The 21048-nt window shown below is 38.0% G+C and overlaps 1 protein-coding gene across 1 annotated transcript; it reads left to right on the top strand.

The window, feature by feature from the left end:
- The first annotated feature begins 66 nt into the window (after positions 1-66).
- On the top strand, positions 67-19469 carry LOC132103041 (B-cell lymphoma 3 protein homolog). The gene is made up of 9 exons (XM_059507844.1): positions 67-991; positions 2520-2628; positions 9600-9708; positions 14762-14969; positions 15672-15760; positions 15931-16008; positions 16228-16395; positions 17414-17474; positions 17563-19469. Exons 1-9 carry the CDS (start codon positions 463-465, stop codon positions 18072-18074), a joined length of 1863 nt encoding a protein of 620 aa, XP_059363827.1. The 5' UTR covers positions 67-462; the 3' UTR covers positions 18075-19469.
- Positions 19470-21048: the final 1579 nt, after the last annotated feature.

Here is a 21048-nt window from a genome sequence, read left to right as displayed (position 1 = left end):
AGTTCACTCACCCTCCTACTTCCTAATTTGAGTGAATGAGAGAGGGAGACTGTGAATTTAGTTCAAATTACAGAGACAGCGAACAGAACAGCACACAGGTTATCATCCTGACAGCAGTGCGTGGTCAATAATAACAATGATAATATTAATGCACATGACATATTGTCATTGCCCTAAAACGTCCTTATTTTAATTGCACGTGTAGCCAATTATTTAGGATTTCTATTCATTTTTTATTTTTTACTTATCATTTTAATAGAAAACTTGTGCATAAGAGAAGACTATGACTTTAAGTGCTTCAGTGAGCTGTGCTAAAACATCTTGAGCAGAGCAAATGTAAGTATGTTGTTTAATCTAGGCAACCTGAGGTGATAGTCATCTTGGGACCAAGAAGTGATTCAGATTTACATAATGTTGATAAAAGGATTCGTCTAGAACCCATATATCGCCTACCTGAGGACAATGACCATGAGTGGCAGTAATCACACTGTGCGATCTGTGCCACTGGATCTTACCAACAAAACCCGAGAGCGTGGGGGCTGCGCGCAGGCGGCAGACCAAGGTCGCCCTAGACCTGCTCCAGAAAGACAGGTGGAACCGGGACACAAGTGCAGCAATGGACACGGAGTTCTTCCATCCGAGCCACAGGACTGTTGTGATGCATCAGTTTCGCAGACTACTCAAACAGACGCTGTGGGTGTCAGGGGAAATAGGACGCTTGAGGGTGCCAAACATACCCGAACTAACCCTAACGCTGCAGAGAAACTGGCTGATTCCTCAATTTCCAAACTTCCGCCAAGGAAACGTCCTTTTCCTCTGGATGTGGATCATGGCAACAGTGGTCCAAGAAACGACCCACCTAGCCCGGAACCAAAAGTTTTGAAGAACCCCGAGGCTCAGATAGACACAGATGCACAGCGGATATTTTGTACATTTGGACATAAACCAAGCGTTAATGACTCCCGGTTTGTGCCACACTTAACACCATATCGTAAGTTTACAAAAATGTTTATTTTTAATGATCACTAACTTTATATTTTAAGTGCCAAACTTGGATGTCTTTGCCTAATTTAGTATGTTATATCATTGTGAAAGTATGTGTGTCCGTTTGCGTGGAGCGCGTGCGTAACATATGATTGCGCAGTCATGGTCAGTCCAGTCAGCGAGCAACAGTCAACACGAAACCACTGAGCTGATCAGCAGGATGTTTGGTTCAGCAGCCTGCAAAACGTGTCAGTGGGTTGACACGCGTAGGTGACAACGGGTGGTGTTGTAAAACATAATGTTTCTCTGTTTTTTTGTTGTTGTTGTTTTTTGCAGTAGCTACATAACCAAAACCGCATATTGACTCTCAGTTTGTACATCAGTAAAATACAAGGTAACACCGTTTGAAAACATTAATACTGCAAATTGTATGCATGAATTAATGTCAAAGTATTTTCCCCACACCTTCCCATTATTGACTAAATTGACAGCCTTGGTATTACACCACTCCCCAGTGTCCATTATACAAATAATCTAACATAATATAATAATAATAATAATAATAATAACATAATAATCTCCAGAACTGGGCTAAAAACCGAAACACATTGATATTAGTACATTCTCCACTCTTACAGGTGTTGTGCCCAATTCTGACCCCCTGCCAGATTATTACCAACCGAGTATTGTTAGGTTTAGGAGTAGTTGTGGGGGATGGGTTAGGATTAGGCAATCAGGTAGTGAATTGTACAAGGGGGGTAATAATTTGGCAGGGGGTCAAAACTGGGCACAACACCACCAATTATTTCTTGGTTTTTATGATAATGTGCTATGCATAACTTTAGTCTGTTAGAACTTTTCTTTAATATAATCTATCTAAACCAAATGTATGCACACTGCGACTCAGGGGCACTGTAACAGGGAAAAGGTTTAGACAATTCCAAGAGCCCGATGAGGGAGAGATAGTCTCGCGTAGCCAGACCTTCAAGCTGAAGGTCTGGAATTCATGGCAGCTTTCATTGGCCAAGGCCCGCCCATGTCGTTTGACCGACATGTCCAATAACCAACCACCGTTCGTTTCGTATTTTAAAGATTCTATTCCGCAAACCTTAAATATTACACATACTTTTGAAAATCCAGCGTTTAGTTGATCCTGATAAGCGCTGGTCATCACAGTTGTAATCACTAGGCTTTCTTCTTTCGTTATCTTTGTTTCCAGGCAGAACGTTAAAGAACGCGACACATGTCTCACGGAAATCCTGTAGAATTCAACCAATCCGATAATGACTTTGACATTCCTGAAGTGATTCCACTTTTGTGTCATATATGCATCAGACGTTTAGCCAGCGACCCATGGCCATAATGTCTGAGACTGAGGGAGAGGGGCCCAGAATGTGATTTTTACTGAGGCGATTAAAATTTTTAATTAAAAAAAAAAAAAATTAGAGTGCGTAACTATTTCATTAATGTTGGTTTGACATGCATGTTTGATTTTGTTTGTGAATACAAATAGGTCTTCTTCTCTGGGTTTATAGCAGGTTGTACATGTTTCAAGTGGCCTCGGCAGCCTCCTCCACTGGAGAGCACAGATCGTCTGCTGGCAGATATTGCTGAGGCAACACATCAAGATGAAGATGGTGACACGTGAGTCTTTTGCCCTTTATGAAGTCTCAGTCATTTCATGGCATGTTGTAGTTCAAGAATTGATTATGCTGAAACGTCCCTCAAAATTGTCTGTCATGCATTTCAGCAGGTAAAGAAGTATATCAAACCATATTTTATAATATGTACTGTATATTTAACTGGTCAGATTCAAAGTTAAACTGGACATTGGTTTATTATTAGTAACTCTAGGTAAATTATGAGTATTATTAGGGTGGACATGTACTTTCTGTTGGCTCTTTGGAAATTCCAGATTATCCTAGATATGTCACTCTGATTCTTGCTTAGTCATCCAGAACAAAAAGCCGAAACACATTGATCAAAAAGACAAAACACAAAAAGATCCCAAAAATATTCTTGAGTGATAGGTTCAGCGTGCTTAGCCTTCTGTTTATTGTAGTCTTAGCTGAATCACAAGAGTCAAGCACAGAGTCATCATGACCCCTTTTACCCAGTACATTTCAACTTCCTATTAGAAAAGATTACCAAAATCATTTTATCTGATGATCAACACCGAAAACAGAGATTCTGAGAACAGAGAAAGGGAGATTGATTCTGGATTAAGGTATGTCTTGTGGGTATGAGTAAGAGTAACTGAGAGAAGCTGGTTTCATGTGCTGCTGTTTCAGGGGTTGGTTTTATGAGTGTGGCTCTTACGAGGATGCAAGAGATGAACGTTCTGGCTCCCTTAGGCTCTGGAACAAACACTAACACATGTACTGTGTTACTGTAATATCTGAACATTTACTCAGTGTGAAAATAACCCTTCTCATGTGAGCGAAACTTCTCCAAAAGTGACACCTGGTGTCACGCAATATTGATATCAAGGTTTAGTCATCAGCAGATAAAAACATCGCTGTATGCATATAATGCTTAGTAAGCAAATGAAGCCAATTCCAATTTTGAGAAATGAAATATGTGGAGCACTAACCCAATTTTTATTTGACTCATCACACATAGCTTCATATAATCTACCCCATATGTATGCTTAAAGGGATAGTCCACCCAAAAATGAAAACTCTGTGATCATTTACTCACCCTCATCCATTGTCTGTTGTCTGTAGTGAAGTGATATATGAATTCACTGTGAAATCTTCATGTTGAAATCTTGCGTTCTCAAACGAAATTCCAGATTATGTTAAAATGACTGGATTCCCCTCTGAAAATTTGCTCAACAAATAGGAAATGTGTCCGCACATTCAGACTTTCGGTCATCTTCAGAACCCAATTCAGAACATTATATTCTCTCACTATTTCTGTTCATCCATTGAGAGTCTATGTTGTCAACATTTTAAAGCATAGGGTAAAATTAATCCATAAGAATCAAGCAATTTCATTTAAGTATCTGAAAAGACACATTAGCACATTAGACACATCATATGATAATGCAGTTTAATCAAGGCTTTTATTCACATATAAACAATGATCAAGGCAGATACATACAGCACATCAAATATGGTAAACAGGGACTCCAGTGTGCTTGCTTAAAGGTTTGTTTTCACATGCCACGCATGTACAATCTTTATTACTCTCAATGGATGGACAACAAATGATGAGAGAATATAAAAAATGGCTTGTATGATTCATTAAATAAGAAGCTGTATGATGAAAAACCGATCACTGTTAATTCATTAAAGAGTTAATTAAAGGAGCAGTGGTTCCTGAATGAGTCATTCTTTTAAGTCAGATCTCTTGATTGAATGTAGTTCACAGAATCTACTTTATTTCAAATAGTACTGTTTCTGTTCTCAAAGATCAAATCATTGACTTGCTCCACTGGAGGAAGGATATCAGTAAATGAGTTTTACATTTTGGATTGTTTCTATCATAAAGAGTCAAAAGATACAGCATTCCTGTAGCTCAAATGGTAGAGCATGACACTAGCAACACCAGGGTCATGGGATTGAATCCCACTGAATGCAAATAGTCATATGGGCCAATGGTGCTTTTGCATGTCAATGTAATTGCATGGACAAGAGCGACCAGTATACAATTCTTCAGAATGTCTCCTTTTATGTTCCACAGAAAAAAGAAATTCATGATGTGTTTAAAATAGCATGCAAATGATGAGGTTTACTGTTAAGGCAAACAGCTTTCTTAATAAAATGTTTAGTTCTGTTGCTATTTTGATGGCTTTTTATTGGTTAGACTTTTTAACCACATTCTCAACCACATTTCTTCCCTGAACTGATACACTGCAGATAGTTGTTAGCAAAGTTTTGGTTTCCAGTAGGTCCCTATTTCCTAGTTTCTGTCTACTGTTTACATGTACATCTGTCAATCATGCTTTTCAATCAACTGCATTTGCACAAACAGAAAAACAACCTTGTCTAAATTAATTTCTCTCACACCGCCTCCCCCTTGCATGTACTCTCTTACGTCAATGGGCTTCTCATGCTCTCACCTTGTTTTCTTCTTAGCACTTCTCAGACCCTCATTTTCGGGAAAGCCTGACGTGAGCGCGAGTCTGTTGTGTGACTGCGGTTTTTTCAGGTGTCTTTCTCTCTCTCTCTCTTTCATTTTTTCACTGTTTTGTGCATTTAAAATGAATGGGCTCAAAACCCAAACATCCGCTCTTCACTTCCTCTTTTACCGCTTTTTCTCTGTTGCATATCAGTCTCTCTCTCCCCCTTTTGCTCTGTACTGTTAGCTTATATACCTGTGCCATTTCTACTCTTCACACCTACTTTTTCTTTCTTTCTCCTCTTTTATAGTTTGCATACTTATATGAAGCACCATAAGGTTGCATGACAGACAGGTCTTTCATGCTTTAAACATCTAGTTCCTCTAAAAAAAAAAAACTTTTATTCGCCCTCATATTGTTCTAAGCATGTCTGACTTTCTTCATTCTGTGGAACACAAAAGAAGTTAGTTTTTAAAAAATGTCTCTGTCTGTATTTTGTCCATTCAGTGAAACTCACAGGGGTCCACTGTATCTTTTGCAGCCCAGTGACTTTTAATATTGACAAAATCTGTCAATATTAAACAGTTTTTTGTTTGTTTGTTTTGCAAAAGAAAGGTTATATAGGCTTGGAGAGACACACTGTTGCTCAAACAGTAATGCATTTTTTTCTCTGGTAATGTAACCAATGCACTGTAAGTCACTTTGAATAAAAGTGTCTGCCAAATGTGTTAATAGCAAAAAAATTTAGGTTATATAGGATGTGAAGGCTGTTTTCAGATATTATTGCTATGCAGAGAATCATAGAGCCTTCACACATGGTTACCTTCAAACACCTTTCTTGTGAGGATTTTATAGTCTCTTCTGTTCCTGTAAGAGTTTTTATATTAGTGGTTGCATGTCTTGTGTTTGGCTCAGGCTGTTTATGTCTTGTCTCAGCCTCTGAGCTTGTTTTCTGCAGCAGAAGCAGGCCTGTATGCTGGAGGGGATGTTAGAGGTTTGTGTATCTGGGCTGTACAGGATGCCACACATGCGCCACAGCCCCACCATGAGTCCTTCATCTCCTTCTGATGATGTTCAGGTTCCTACGTCAGTCTCAGCCTGGGCCTTATCTGGGGCTGCGGTCTAACTAACTCTCAGTCACTTCCAGGAACCCAAGGAGTTTCTTCTTTCGAAAAGAAAGAGAGAGAGAAAGTAAATTCTGGCCTGCAGTATAGTAAGTGACAGCAAAGCCAATGATTATCACATACAGACATACATGTGATAAGAATATATGATAAATAAAAGTTAGTTTACATTAATATTTATATTAAATGATATATTTATGATGGGTCTGTTAATCCAAATGCTGGCTTTTCTGATGTAAGAGGGACAAGCAAAGATTTAGTTGAGGGAATAGTTTGCCCAAAAATGAAAAGTTGCTGAAAATGTACTCACCCTTGCGCCGTCCAAGATGTAGAGGACTTTTTTTCATTCTTCACTGTTTCTTCATTAGATTTATTTTGAAGAAATCTAGCATTTCGTCACTTACTCACCAACGACCTGTCAATGGATAAATTAAATGGATTAAAATTGCAGACCTTAAAGGCCCCTACACACATTATAGCACTTACTGAAAATGCAATAGAGAGATATTTGTTAATTGTGTGCAGCTGTACTTTTTATTTATTTATTAATTTATTTAGCCATATCACCCTGGAGCCCAAGACCGGTTGCCCACTGAAGCTAATCAGGGTTGAGCGTGGTATGTACCTGGATGGGAGTTGCTGCTGAAGAGGTGTTAGTGAGGCCAGCAGGGGGTGCTCACCCTGTGGTCTGTGTGGGTCCTAATGCCTAAGTATAGTGATGGGGACACTATACTGTCAAAAAGCAGAGATCCTGACTCTCTGTGGTTATTAAAAAACCCAGGATGTCCTTCAAAAAAAATATAGGTGTAACCCCTGGTGTCCTGGCCAAATTCACCAATTGATAGTTTTCAGTCACGTGACCGGCTCGAAGACCCGACGAGCAAAACATCCATAGGACTGCAGCATAAGCCTGTCGATTTTCTGTCTGTTCCAATCCACAAATATATAGATAATCTCTCAAAAGAATAAAACAAATATATGTGAACAAAATGTTTTGGCCATTAGCAATCCATAATCACCCAGTGCAATATTTCAGTCACTAAAAACAGTGGGACATTCTAAAATGTTTAATGTGAAAACACTTAAAGTGTCTTTTAAAAAGTGATATTAAAAGATCAAATTCAGTACATGCCTTATGGATGCTGCTTGCTTTATGCAGGCAAGCAGATGAGCCCGGAACGAGAACGCAATGCACTAAATGGTTACACTTCTTCTTTATAATGTTTTTCTATGGGAAAACATTAAATATTAAACTTTGCGTTTATATTCTGGGTTCTTCTGCTTGCTTTGTATGCATCATCAATAAGTGTATAATGAATTTGGCCTTTAAAGGGTTAGTTCACCCAAATGTTAAAATTACTGTCTATATCCAGAAAGGTAATAAAAACATCATCAAAGTAGTCCATGTGACATCAGAGGGTCAGTTAGAATTTTTTGAAGCATCGAAAATACATTTTGCTCCAATAATAACAAAAATGTTGACTTTATTTAGCATTTTCTTCTCTTCTGGGTCTGTTGTGAGTGCGTTCACAGCGCTGTTGACGTACGACGCTGCTAACGTGTTTTCTGGTGCGCCCAATAACAAAGATAACACATCACCAGCGTCGTACTTCAACAGTCACAGCAGTCGCGTTTGTGTGTAATGAATCTAGAATATAAGAAAGAAAATAAAGAACTGTTCCATTATATAAATTTTTTTTGAGATGCACCTAGAAATGTAACAAATTATTTATTTATTTATCTTGCAAAGAGTGTGGCCTTTGCACTGTGATGCAGGCCAATCTCACATGTTCTGTGTAAACATACAGTCCTCAGATCAACAAAGCAGCATCTTCTCAGAAGGCCTCAACACATGGACCTGATGGCAGAACTAAAAAAGCATGAGATTTCCTGAAGTACAGTGACGTTGAGCTCACTTACAGGAAAGGAGACAAATAAAGAAAGAATTAAGCTACTAATAAACTCTTCTGCTTTCTTATGAAAACCAAGGAAAAGAGAAACTGTAATATGGCAGTTCACTGAGGCCAGTCATAGCCTGTATCAGGCTGGCTTGCATTCATTTTGACTAAAGAGCTCTTCTCTTCCTCTTTTGGTTTGATGCTTCAAAAAGGAGTTTGATTTAACCGTGAATGTTGTTCCAAACAGAAAGTTATATTTCAAGAAGTCAGGTGGCATTGGATTTTTCTTTTTTTCTTTTTTTTAAATGATCATAACCTGTTCTTATACATTTTATATATAGATTTGTGCTTATACATGCAGTATTTAATTTTATTCTCTCCGTTTTATTATGCCACAATGGAATAACCCACATGAAGCAATCGCAATGTCCCTTTAGGCCAATATTTACATTAATATCAGTAGGAATATGAATCAGTACCATAATTCAAATCATTTGCTCTCCTACTGTCTGTGTTCCGGCTTTTAATGCCACAATGACTCAGTACGGGTCAAAAGACAATCTAAACAATGAGTCCCTGTTCTTCTCTGTTCCCTTTTTCTCTATAATTTTTCCTGCTGTTGCAGTATGACTTCCCATCAGGCCTATTAACATTCTTGCCACACTCCTGAGACCTCTTTTATAGTTCATAATGAACATTCTACATTGTCTGCATAATCCTAAGTGTTAGTCCTGCTAAAAAGTGTTCAATGTATTATTATATTATCCTTTATTCAGATGACTTCTGAATGTTCACAAATGATCAATATTGTTTTGCATGTTACAGTGATCGTTGCTAAGCAAATAAAGCACTCTTGTAGGACTTGTAAATGCACTGTTCTTGTGTTTCAAGTCAGTGCAAGGTTCTTCTTTGTAATTTTTTCAGGGTTTCATGGGAAGTTCTGTTAGAGGAGTCTGAAAAGCACAGAAAGCCCCTAATGCAACTGCAAATATAATGATAATTAGTATTCAAAACAGAAAGAATGGTGCCATTGTCCCTGAGGGCAGGAAGTGACTTCAAACCAAAGTAGCTGTTACTGGAAGCAGATATAGAAAGAAAAAAAAACATAATTTAAAACATTTCATGAAGAGTCCCTCTCTCTTTCTTACCGAGTGTTTTCTTCCTGTTCCCAAACTTTGACTTCTACACTCTCACCTCAGAGAGGCTTTCTGTGAAATGATATAGAGATAAGCATTTCTCTGTACTCACTGACACTGGTTGCATTAAGAGCCACTGTGTACAAGATGAGTCATGCACATGATTGTCACTCAGGTGAAGGGTTATTCATTCAACCTTTTGTTTCAACCCTCGTTGGTTGACCTGTGTAGGCCATTCAAAAGACAGTCATGCCTGTATTGTTAAAAGAAATGCAGCAGTGTACATTTTAATATTTAATAGTTTTGTTTGTGTGTTTTAATGTTAATGCATTCACGCAGTGTTTTGTTTGGTGAATAATGCATGTGTTTGTTTGTCTGTTTGCATTTACAGGCCTCTTCACATTGCTGTTGTCCAAGAGAATTGGCAACTGGTCATCTGGCTTATTGAAATATATCAACGGGCCCACAAAAACATGGACGTTTTCAATAACCTAAGACAGGTAAAGTGTACAAACACACATACACACACACAAACAAACTCTGTTAGATATCATGAACAATAACAATGAATGATATTTTGGAAGCATTTATTAATCTAGATCATTGGTTCACAACCACAAAGCCGGGACCCACTAGGGGGCCTCAGCAAACGTGCAAGGGGGCCGCAGGATGACTTAAATGATTCAAATTAATATATAATTATTCATACAATTAATATTATTATTATTAATAAGTTAAATAATCTAAATACTTAAAATTAAGATATTAAAATGCGGGAATGACAAAAATGTTGATCTAGATTAATGATAATTTCTACATAGACTAATATATGTTTAATATTTTAGCTTTAAAAATTGTATTGGTTAAATTGACCAATTGTATTGTGAACAAATTTGAATTGATAACAATGGTATATATATCATAAACAGTAAAAGTTAAAATATAAATAAAATAATTATTTTAGAAATGTCTTACATGTATGCCACTTACAGTGCATTCAGGCTAACATTTTTTATCAGTATGTGTATTCCCTGGGAATTGAACCCATGACTTTATGCACTGCTAATGCAATGCTCTACCACTGAGCCACAGGAACACATACTTTTGAATGAAATGTTACTGTTAGCTCATTAATGAAAGTTAAGGAATCAAACCTTATTGTAAAGTGTTAACCTCTATAAAAAATGAGCTTTGACATTTGTGCTGATCTCCTTTGGTCTTTGCAGCAGGATGTAGCAGGACAGAAGAGAGTTAATGTTGGTGAATGTTTTGAGGATTAGAGAATTTAATGCACAAAGAACACCAGGCTAGTTAAACCTAAATTCTTGTCCCTCGGGGGACATATGTTGGTTAACTGTAATTTCCTCAAATGTATTCTTAACTGTCACACGATACCTTTAAGCTAGATTTGAGCAGAAGAGGAAATTGCTCCTAGGACACTTTTGTTCTCAGGTAATGCCACTGAATTGCTCGTGGTTATTTAAGTACTTATAGAAATGCTAGCCTGCCCGCTTGTGTGCTCACCACATGGTGACCACAACACAAGCAACCCGTGTCCTCTGCCTCATGTTTTTCCCATGTGTCAGGAACATAAATTGAGCACACAGACCTTTCAGACTCTTCCCAGGCTTTCACATCCTGTTCTTCTCCTTTTCTGGTTGTGTTAACCCCTACTTCCACCAACCGCATTATCAGTTACCGCCATTGCATGTCTAGCCAGACCTCAAAAATCACCTCAAATTCATGTTTAGGTTTCACTTGACGTACAGATGCACTCTTTCACACACACAAACACGAACGCTTGTACATTCACAGGTATCCAGCAGTTACCAGAAGCTGCGTGTACATCTAAGCCACTGGCTAAAACTTGTTTCTGTCAGATTGTTGAGGTTACATTTTGTGTTATATCCTGTCTTCAATTCTTATTTCCCCAGAAATGTCAAGTGCACATTAGCATGTCTTTGAAGCTTAGATGGAGTTTTGAGTAACTTTGGTTGCAGCATTGCTTGAAAATTAAAAAGAATTTTGGAGTTTAAAAATTCAAGATTAGCGAGTAAATACAGTGAATGATGCAGTATTGTAAAGGTAAGTAGATACACAGCTGGTACCGAGGCAAGTGTTACTACAGCTATCATTATTACTACCACTAGAATTTCTATGTGCCAGAATGACTTGTATCACAATGTCTCCGTTTCCACTCCTCACGCCTTTAAAAAATGATTGTGCTCCCACATGTCTGTCATGATCAAACGCCTGCACTAACATTTGAAATGCACAAGAGAAAAAACATGCTCTGTGTGTGTGTGTATGTGTGTGTGTGTGTGTGTGTGCGTGCGTGTGTGTGCATGACAAATGTGTTTTTATGTGTTATCTATTATCAGTCAAGACCGAAGCTGATGAGTTGTTAGCATGGCTGTAAGAAAATTCAGTTATGTTTTATAATTTTTTGAGTGTATGTGCAAACACATGTAAAGCGGCTGTTGCATGCATCTGAACTTAAGTATCCTCATTCCGAGAAGTCACATGACCCCCCTCACACCCTGGCTTGTTTCTCAACATACCTTGTGTTGAGGTTTGCAGGGTATTAAAAGGGACTTTCCCTTGAACTCGTTTGCTCTTTCTCACTCTTCTGCAGCCTTTTAACATGCTTATCTTTTTTTTATCCTGAAAAAAAGTGCTTTTACTACAAATTACAGACCCATAGATCTTCGCAGGAAGACTATACAATGGCCTAACTATGCATAACTATATTAGCATTCATAAAATACAAATTGTGCCAATGCTTTTTGCTGGTTTTATAGTGATTTTGTTGGTGCATGTTACTCCATAGAAGAAAAAAAAGATGGCTGATAATGTCTAAAACCAGCTGAGCACCAGCTTGGCCAGGCTTAAACCAGATAAGACCAGTAAACCATCTTTTTAGGCCCATTCATCAGTGCTAAATCATGCAGGCTTTAGTTTCAGTTCACTACAGTGTGTTTTTGGCTCATGCATCTTCCCCCTCAGTTACTTTCCTTATTCATCCAACATTCCACTCTTTTTTCCCCCGTGTTTACACACAGGAATAGGAATCTGAGGACTCACTGCAGGGGAGAGGAAAGGGATTTTCCCTCTCTGATCCATCTCTTCCCATCGTTCCCTTTACACAATTATTCCTGACTTTTCCTTTCCCTTTCTGTGTCTCTAATCCCTCCTTTTCCAAGCACTTACAGTTTCTCTTTAAACCTATTGGTCAGTTATTGTCAGTTCAGTGGTATTGTAAAACAAGAAAGGCACTTTTACGCTAGAATTTCTCTCCATATTTTCTCAATGTATGGGATGTATTTCTCATATAATTTCCTGTTTCAGGGCTTGCCTAAAGAGGATGTAAGTGGGTTTTATCCATCACTGTTCCTACGTTAGATTTGTAGTGATACAATTGATCTTGGCACAAAGAAAAACCCAGCAAATTTTTGTGTGGTAACATGTCTTCTAACACACACACACACCAGCAAGTGTGTGATGCTTGATGAGTCAGACAGGATTCAGGGAAATAGGAGAGTTGTTTTCATAGGAAGGGAGGGCCATAGACATTGTGACACCAGAGGAATTTCTGTCTTCATTCTCGCTGTACTTTTTTTTCCTCTCTACTGTGCCTTACTGGAACACCCTCCCTCTAGTGTCAAACCGACCCCCTCTGTGTATTATCCTAGAGTCAGCTTTACCTGCTTACACATCTGAGCTGATGACCATCTATAGTGGGTACCATTCAAAACCACAAACCTCTTTTTATCTTTCAATCTTCTTCTGTCAACAAAACACATACCTGACAGATTACTTGACTTGTGTGCAGTATTAGCTTCCTTTATTAGCAAAAATGCTAATATCCAATGTGTTTGTAGTGTACAACTGAATGCAAGATTGCGCTGTGACCCATGTAGTGCTTTATTTTTTCTTCCTTTGCCTGAGTTAAATGAAGGAGCTTCAAATAAACTAGTGAAGTATGTCACCATTTTGGCTCTGTTTTCATGTTTGTTAGGCTTGGTGTTTTACCTCTTTGACTTTATTATTTAACTGCTGTCAATAACACTAGTTCTTTCAATGTAGGATTTTACTTCAGGTGAAGGAAACAAAAGTAAACTCACCCAAGATTGTTTTGACCAAGATTAACCAACTGTTCACTCACAAAACAGACACACAAACTTAGCTTTGTTATGTCAGTTAACTTTTCTACTGTGAATTTTATTTTATATGAAATAAATCATATAATATTTCATATTTTGGATAAGTTACTGCAGGGCTGTCTGCAAAGGGGATTTAGCCCAATTTTTCCTATTATTATCAGATCTATGGAACTGACCTTTTAAAGGGTTAGTTCACCCAAAAATGAAAGTTAGGCTGTTTTTACTCATTCCAGAGGCATCCTAGGTGTATATGACTTTCTTCTTTCAAACGAATCCAGTCAGAGTTATATAAAAAATTCTTTCAAGCTATTTAATGCCACTCAGCGGATGTTGCATGCATCAGTCCAAAAGAAGTGTAATCTTAAAAAAAAGTGTCTCACATGGCTCCGGGGGGTGAACAAAGGCCTCCTGTGGCGAATCAATGCATTTTTATAAGAAAAATTTCCATTTTCAAAATGTAATAATCACTTTAATGTAGCTTGCACCTACAGTTGTACATGGAACTAGCTCTGGGCTGATGACGTAAGAGGTCAGCATTGTGCATGCGCCGGTGAGTCTCGTGAAAACCAATATTACTTTACAGAATCAAAGGATACAAAGTTTCCTTGTGTAACCTCATGGCTTATATTGAAATCCTCTGACATTCTTCTTTACAAATCCTCATTTTGTACTTCTAAGTAGTGAACATTGTTATGTGATGATCTCTACGCTGCTTTTCTTCATGCGTCACTTCAGAGAGGCTCATGTGCAAAGCTGACCTCAGACGTCATTCCCCCAGAACTGCTTCATTTACAACAGTGAGCGCAAGCTAGATTAAAGTGATTATTACGGTTTGAATATTAATTATTATTATTTTTTTTACTAAAATGCATCGATTCACTACAGGATGCCTTTGTTCACCTCACAAAGCTCTGTGAGACACTTTTTTTATTTTAATGGATGGCCGCTTTTTATTTAAATTTTTTTGGACTGAAACAAACAATCACCTGATGAGTGGCATTAAACAGCTTGAGAGATCGAAGACACTTTTCAGTATAATTTTGACTAGTTTTGCCTGAAAGAAGAAACACATTTACACCAAGGATGCCATGGGGGTGAGTAAAACACAGCTTTATTTTCATTTTTGGATGAACTAACCCTTTTACCTTTTAGACAAGTTCCAGGTTAGCAGCTATGGTTACAGGAATCCACACCAGGATGTGACTCATCAGCTGAAATACACCTGAACACCATATCAGACCTCAAGAGTGGTAGATTTTTTTAGATATACTGCTTAGATATTGACATGTAATATGAGTCGTGGGAGTTTTGATTATGCGGTCTAAATATAATTGTGGATTTAATTGACTGAATCAGTAAACTGTGTCTCTCTCTCTCTCTCACCCCCCAGACACCATTGCACTTGGCTATAATAACCCATCAGCCTGTTTTGGTGAAAGCTCTGCTGGATGCAGGTGCTGACCCTGGAGCTTTGGACCGTAACGGACAGACTGCGCTGCACTTGTGCTGTGAGCGCGGAGAGGCCGACTGTCTGTCTGTCATCCTCAGACCCTACCCCCAAAACCCCTCGCCTCATCTGGAGATCAGGAACTATGAGGGTAAGTGCTGGACCTAGATCTACATGAGTATATGTATATGCATTTTTGTCTGTGTAATTTTTTTGCAGCATTGCAAAAAAAGGAAAAGGTTATTTCAGTCGTCTGTTAGCTTGCATAAAGATGTGCTGACACTAAACCTCTCTTGACTATGGTCCTGTTTAGTACAGCAATACGAACAAATGCATAACTGTAAAAATAACATTTCTCTCAACTCTTTTCTACATGACTTCAGAAGGAAGAACTTTTTTTTATTCCACTGGGGGGCAGTAGACAGAAAAAGAGCTACTAGTCATGGATTTTCCCGCATGAATGTCTGATTATGTTTTTCAATATTTTTGTTCATCAGAAATGAGGGATGTATATCGCCATCTAGGTTTATTTGTGGATTCTAACACAACGATTCCCTCTTGTAACAGTGTACTACTCATATAACCCCTTCTGGACTACTAAAGAAAAATGTTGATTAATTATGCAGAACTAAAGTTTTATAATTTATTTTATTTTGTCAGTGTAGTCCTAAACAGTCCTAACAGTTGGTATTTGCTTCATTCATGCATATGAAATGTAACATGAGACATTTCCTGTTGTTGTCACAATTCAAAAAGTCCCTAGAAACACAGTGAGGAGGTGTATTAGTGTTTTTGTGTAAATGTATTTTAACCATTCAGATTACAGCCTGAAGATTTTAATGTCTAATTTAAGGTCTGACGCCTCTCCACCTGGCTGTGCAGAATGGAGATAAAACGTTGGCACAAATCTTATTGAAGAATGGAGCTGAAGTCAACGCTGGGGTCAGTGAGTTTGTCATCATTTCCACTACCTGTTATGTTGTCTGGTGTGATGTTATTATATTTTCCTCATGCATGAGTTATTGCATGGGCATGAGTTGTGTATTATGATCTATAATGTTTGCTTCACACGCTATGTGTTTATTGTGTCTCTTTTTACTCTTTTATCACAGGATAATAAGAGTGGTCGAAGTCCACTGGTTCATGCTGTAGAAAACAACTTTACTGACATAGTCGTCTTTCTGATTGAGGTGTGTGTGCATATATAAATATACATTTGATGAGTCTTCATTTGTTTCACAATCTGTTCCCTTCATTTTTATTTTGTTCATATCTGTTAGTGAGCACAGGGATGAACGCGTATAACTATGAGACTTAAATCTTTAACTATTGATCTTTATTACTCCGTTTTTATCCATGTGTAGTTATTAATGTTCACAATGTCTTTTTCGGTGTGCTGTGTCTTTCAGAGTGGGTGTGATGTGAACGCACAGTCTTACAGTGGGAATACAGCATTGCACAGCGCCTGTGGCAGAGGTCATATAGAGATCGTCAGGGTCTTGCTGAAAAATGGAGCTGACAGTAGTCTGAAAAACAACCATAATGATACTGCCATCATGGTCGCAAAAAACAAAAAAGTAAGAACTAAAAGAATGGCATTAGTTTATTTGGAAACTATACATTAATCAGTCATGCCTAGTGATGTATTTATTTACTATATATATATATATATATATATATATATATATATATATTTTTTTTTTTTATGTTCATCTGCATTGTTTTGACAAAAATACAGAAAGTTGTTTAAATCTTTCATTATAATAGTTGATAGATTCAGAGTATATATAAAATTCAAATACTGCCAACAAGTGGCGATTCACAGAACTTTCATTGCTCAGTTTTATTGCGTATTAATTACCAGTCAGACATATCAACAAAGATGGATTATAGTTGTATGGAGCCCCATGAAGACCCTTTCTTGTAAGAAACAAACAAAAAAATTTATTATAATAATTGCAACTTTACATTCTACAACTGCGTTTTAAAATCTATGTATTTGAACTTGAACTTAATTACAACATTATAAATGAAATTTTGCTTAAAATGCTTTAACTTTAGAAACTTTAGCTTTATATAACTATCGAAGCTTTACTTCACATCATGAAGTGAAGTGACATTCAGCCAAGTATGGTGACCCATACTCAGAATTTGTGCTCTGCATTTAACCCATCCGAAGTGCACACACACTGTGAGCACACACCCGGAGCAGTGGGCAGCCATTTATGCTGCGGCGCCCGGGGAGCAGTTGGGGGTTCGATGCCTTGCTCAAGGGCACCTAAGTCGTGGTATTGAAGGTGGAGAGAGAACTGTACATGCACTCCCCCCACCCACAATTCCTGCCGGTCCGGGACTCGAACTCACAACCTTTCGATTGGGAGTCCGACTCTCTAACCATTAGGTCACGACTTCCCTGTCGATGATTCATTTGAGATGAATCATCAAATTCATCTCAAATTTTAGCCTTATTTCCTGTGTCAGTCCATTCCAGGCCTCTCGGTTTGTGGCCCTTGGAGTCGAAACCTCCATTAGCCTCTTAATCCATAACTTCTGTGACTTTTCGAAAAAGAAGTATTCATGTGGTTTTGTCTTAAGGTATCTGATGTGCTGCGTGGGAGAGGCACTCGTAGCTGCACTGTGAAAACTGGCAGTAATGGTAAGCATCTCTCTGAAATGACAAGAGTGGGTTTATTTCTAAACACCTTGTTTAAACATTTTCACTCAAATTTTGCTCTGCCATTTAGGCTCTCTGTCCCCTGGCAGCTCCAACCATTCTCCTCGAATGACTCCCACTTTCTCCCCACATTCTCCTGTGACTCCAGTTTTACACCGAAGTCAGTCAGCAGACAACATTTCAGAGAGGCGGTCACCGATGAACAGCAGTGAAGAAACACTGCAAATGTTGCCACGGGCACACCATAATGTAGCTGTGGACAACAGGGCAGGCTACGGAATGGCACTCCATCATTTCCCATATCTGTTACCGTCTGGGTACAACCAAATTAAGCCCACTGTCCCTCATATCCAGAGAAGGATGCTATTCACAGATTGCCCATTTTACTATCCCACTAGTATTCAAACACCTCCATATTACCAAGATGCAAGGATTATCTTAGTCCCCAGTTTCCCTGTGCCGGCCACATATGGCTCTCCTTCACAAGGTGCCGTTAACCAATCACGGCCATCCAGTCGCAGCAGTGATCAATCAGACATGTCTACTGTGAGTGCAAACAGTGAAGAAAGAAGTGTGAGTTGATAGTTGCTAGATGTTTAAGCAGCTGGTCATCTTAAAGGGGACTGTTCACCCAAACATGAAAATTCTATCATTATTCACTCAGCCTTACACTGTTCCAAACCTGTATGAATTTCTTTCTTCTGCTGAACACAAAATAAGATATGAGGATGAATTGGTATTTTAACCAAACAGTTGCTGGTAGACAGTGACATCCATAGTACGGAAGAAAAAAAAAATACCATGGAAGTCAATCGCCAACAGTGACTGTTTGGCAAGCAAAAATTTCTGAATCTCTCGCTTTGTGTTCAGCACAAGACAGACATTCATACAGGTTTAGTGGGTGAATTCCCACCTTTAAAGGGATAAATCACCCAAAAATGAAAATTCTGTCATCATTAATTCACCCTCATGTTGTTCCAAACATGTACACGTTTCTTTCTTCCGCAGAACATATTTTGAAGAATGATGGTAACCAAGCAGTTTTAGTAACCATTGACTTCCATTGTAAGATGGAATGACATGAGGGTTAATAAATGATGATTTTGGGGTGAATTATCCCTTTAAATGGTGATGTTTGAATATTATTTGTGGTTGGACAACATACTGACTGATTTATAGCATTTATTTGTATCTAAGCATTTTTCAAATATATGTTTATTCTGATATTGTTTTTTCCAAATCAATAATGTGTAAGTGTATATTTGTGTTACCAAGTGTTTTGCTACGTATTTGAAATTATGGTGATTTTGTCATGTATTATAAAGGGTTATGATATTTATACTTCAATAGCAAGATGTCAGAATTATAAAAAAAAAAATTTGTTTTCATTTGCAATTTTCTTCTTGTTTACAATCGAAACTGCATGTTGGTCAGTGTGTTTACTGAAATCGTATTGGTTTTCCCATGTTCAGATTTTCCAGATATTAGTTATTCAAATTAATTTGAAACACACACACACACATACAATCTTTAAGTGCATTCATGTTTTAAAAAAAATGTCAGAAATTGCACTTTACATTTTGAGGCTATCAAAAGGGGGTTATTAGGGTACACATATGACAGCTGATATCCACCAAGTATAATGCCAATAGACACCAGGATAGGTTTTTCTAATGAACGCAGTGACATTGTCAACTACTGTCGAAAATGCCATATACACAAAATCCCCATATTGTGACTACGTGCCACTTTTATTTTAGTGCGAGTCTTTGACAATTACCAGAATTTTGAGAAACTGATTAAAATTATAACCACTTGGGTTTTAATATGCATTTGCTGTAGTGGTACTTAATGGTGATGTTGCTGATAGTTATGTGAATGTATGAGTTTTGCTTTTCATATGAATGTGTGAATCTAAGTGCAGCATAGTATAAAGTAACCTAATTTACTATGAATAAAAAAATACATATTTTTATACATATGTGTGCATTTCATGACTAATATTTGAATACACAATATGATTATTTCTTTGATGTTAAGCACTTTTGAAACTAAACATTTTTATTATATGAAGGTCACATTAAAACTGTCTTTGAAACTTTTTCCATGCCTTCATAATTTGTTACTACTTTTCAAAGGCTTTTTTATGAAGCCACTAGTTTTATTTAGCCCACCTATCTTAAAGGGGTCATATGATGTTGTTAAAAAGAACATTATTTGTGTATTTGGTGTAATGAAATGTGTTTATATGGTAAGGTAAAAAAACACATTATTTTCCACATACTGTACATTATTGTTTCTCGTCTATGCCCCACCTTTCTGAAACACATTGATTTTTACAAAGCTCATCGTTCTGAAAAGCGATGTGTACGCTGATTGGCCGGCCATCTAGTGCGTTGTGATTGACCGAATGCCTCAAGTGTGTGACGGAAATGTTACGCTACTTAACATACTGTCAGGGCGAGTCCCGGCTCGCCAAAACAAAACCATAGACTGTATAAAAACACGGATGTAGTGTCTGTGACGTCTCCCATTGGTTTCCAAAGAGCGTTTTTGAAGCCAAAAGTGGGCGGAGGCAGCCGTCGCCATCTTGGCAGCGCGTCACCGAGGGTCACTCCCGGATAATCAAAATGGGCAAAAAGGCTGGAGCTGGTTGCTGAAACCATGCCCACCTAGCTCGATGGCGGTGACAGCAGCAGCAATCCACCTTTAACTCAAGTGGCTGAGCCCTTAATCATGCAGAACTTTAAGGCTTGATATAATTTAAATGGATGAGTTATAAAAAAATTCACCACCCTCACAGTTGTCACGAAAGGCAAAATGAGCTATATAGACCAAAATCATTTTTTGTGCCAGGCTGTAAACGTTTTTTTTTTCTGCTGTAAAGTTGGGCATTTTAACCAGTCAATGAATTGCAGTTTTAGTCACTTCCGTGTTGGTTTCAAGGTTGCCGCTTGGACAAAATCAATAAAACCCATTACAAAGGAGGCATTTGTTGCATCCAGTGGCCACATAATTACTGATTATAATGATTTATACTGTCTTTTTATGCATTGCGTTGCATATAGTGCCGTGTAAACATAAAACCCATTATGTTGCGGATCAGAGAAACGACAAACAACAAGCACTAATCTACACTGCTCAAAATCATCGGTGGCAAATTCTTTTAATATGATTAAGTACTTCCAGGCTGTGAGTCAGACTCTCCTTGCAAAGTTGGTACTGTCCCACTTTATAGAAACAGCCTTTGTGTGTAGATGGCATTATAGGCTACTTTCCAGGATCAGGAAACTGTCCTCTGTAAAATGTGCTGCACACATCTGAGAATTTGGGTTCAACTGTTCTGGAACAGTGTTGTAATTGTGCAAATCTTCTCACTTCGTGACCTAGACATGTGGTGGCGTGTTTAAATGAGGTGTTTTAGGAAGGTGTGGTCGAGTCTTACCTTTTATAAAGAATATCTCTTTGGGTTTGAGACTTTAGTCTCTGCCACTTTAGGGATCTTATCTATGAATGTACAGCTTGTAACACTCCAAAGAGAAAGAAAAACTTGAAA

Source organism: Carassius carassius, chromosome 24 (genome assembly GCF_963082965.1).
Source record: "Carassius carassius chromosome 24, fCarCar2.1, whole genome shotgun sequence".
NCBI lineage: Eukaryota > Metazoa > Chordata > Actinopteri > Cypriniformes > Cyprinidae > Carassius > Carassius carassius.
The sequence above is the reverse complement of the archived record's forward strand: the minus strand, read 5'-3'. Positions and strand labels throughout refer to the sequence as shown.

Coding starts and splice junctions, on each gene's coding strand:
- LOC132103041 (XM_059507844.1), top strand. CDS start 463: ATGACCATGAGTGGCAGTAATCACACTGTGCGATCTGTGCCACTGGAT. Junction 992..2,519: donor GCCACACTTAACACCATATC/GTAAGTTTACAA, acceptor CTGGGTTTATAG/CAGGTTGTACATGTTTCAAG. Junction 17,475..17,562: donor TGTGAAAACTGGCAGTAATG/GTAAGCATCTCT, acceptor TCTGCCATTTAG/GCTCTCTGTCCCCTGGCAGC.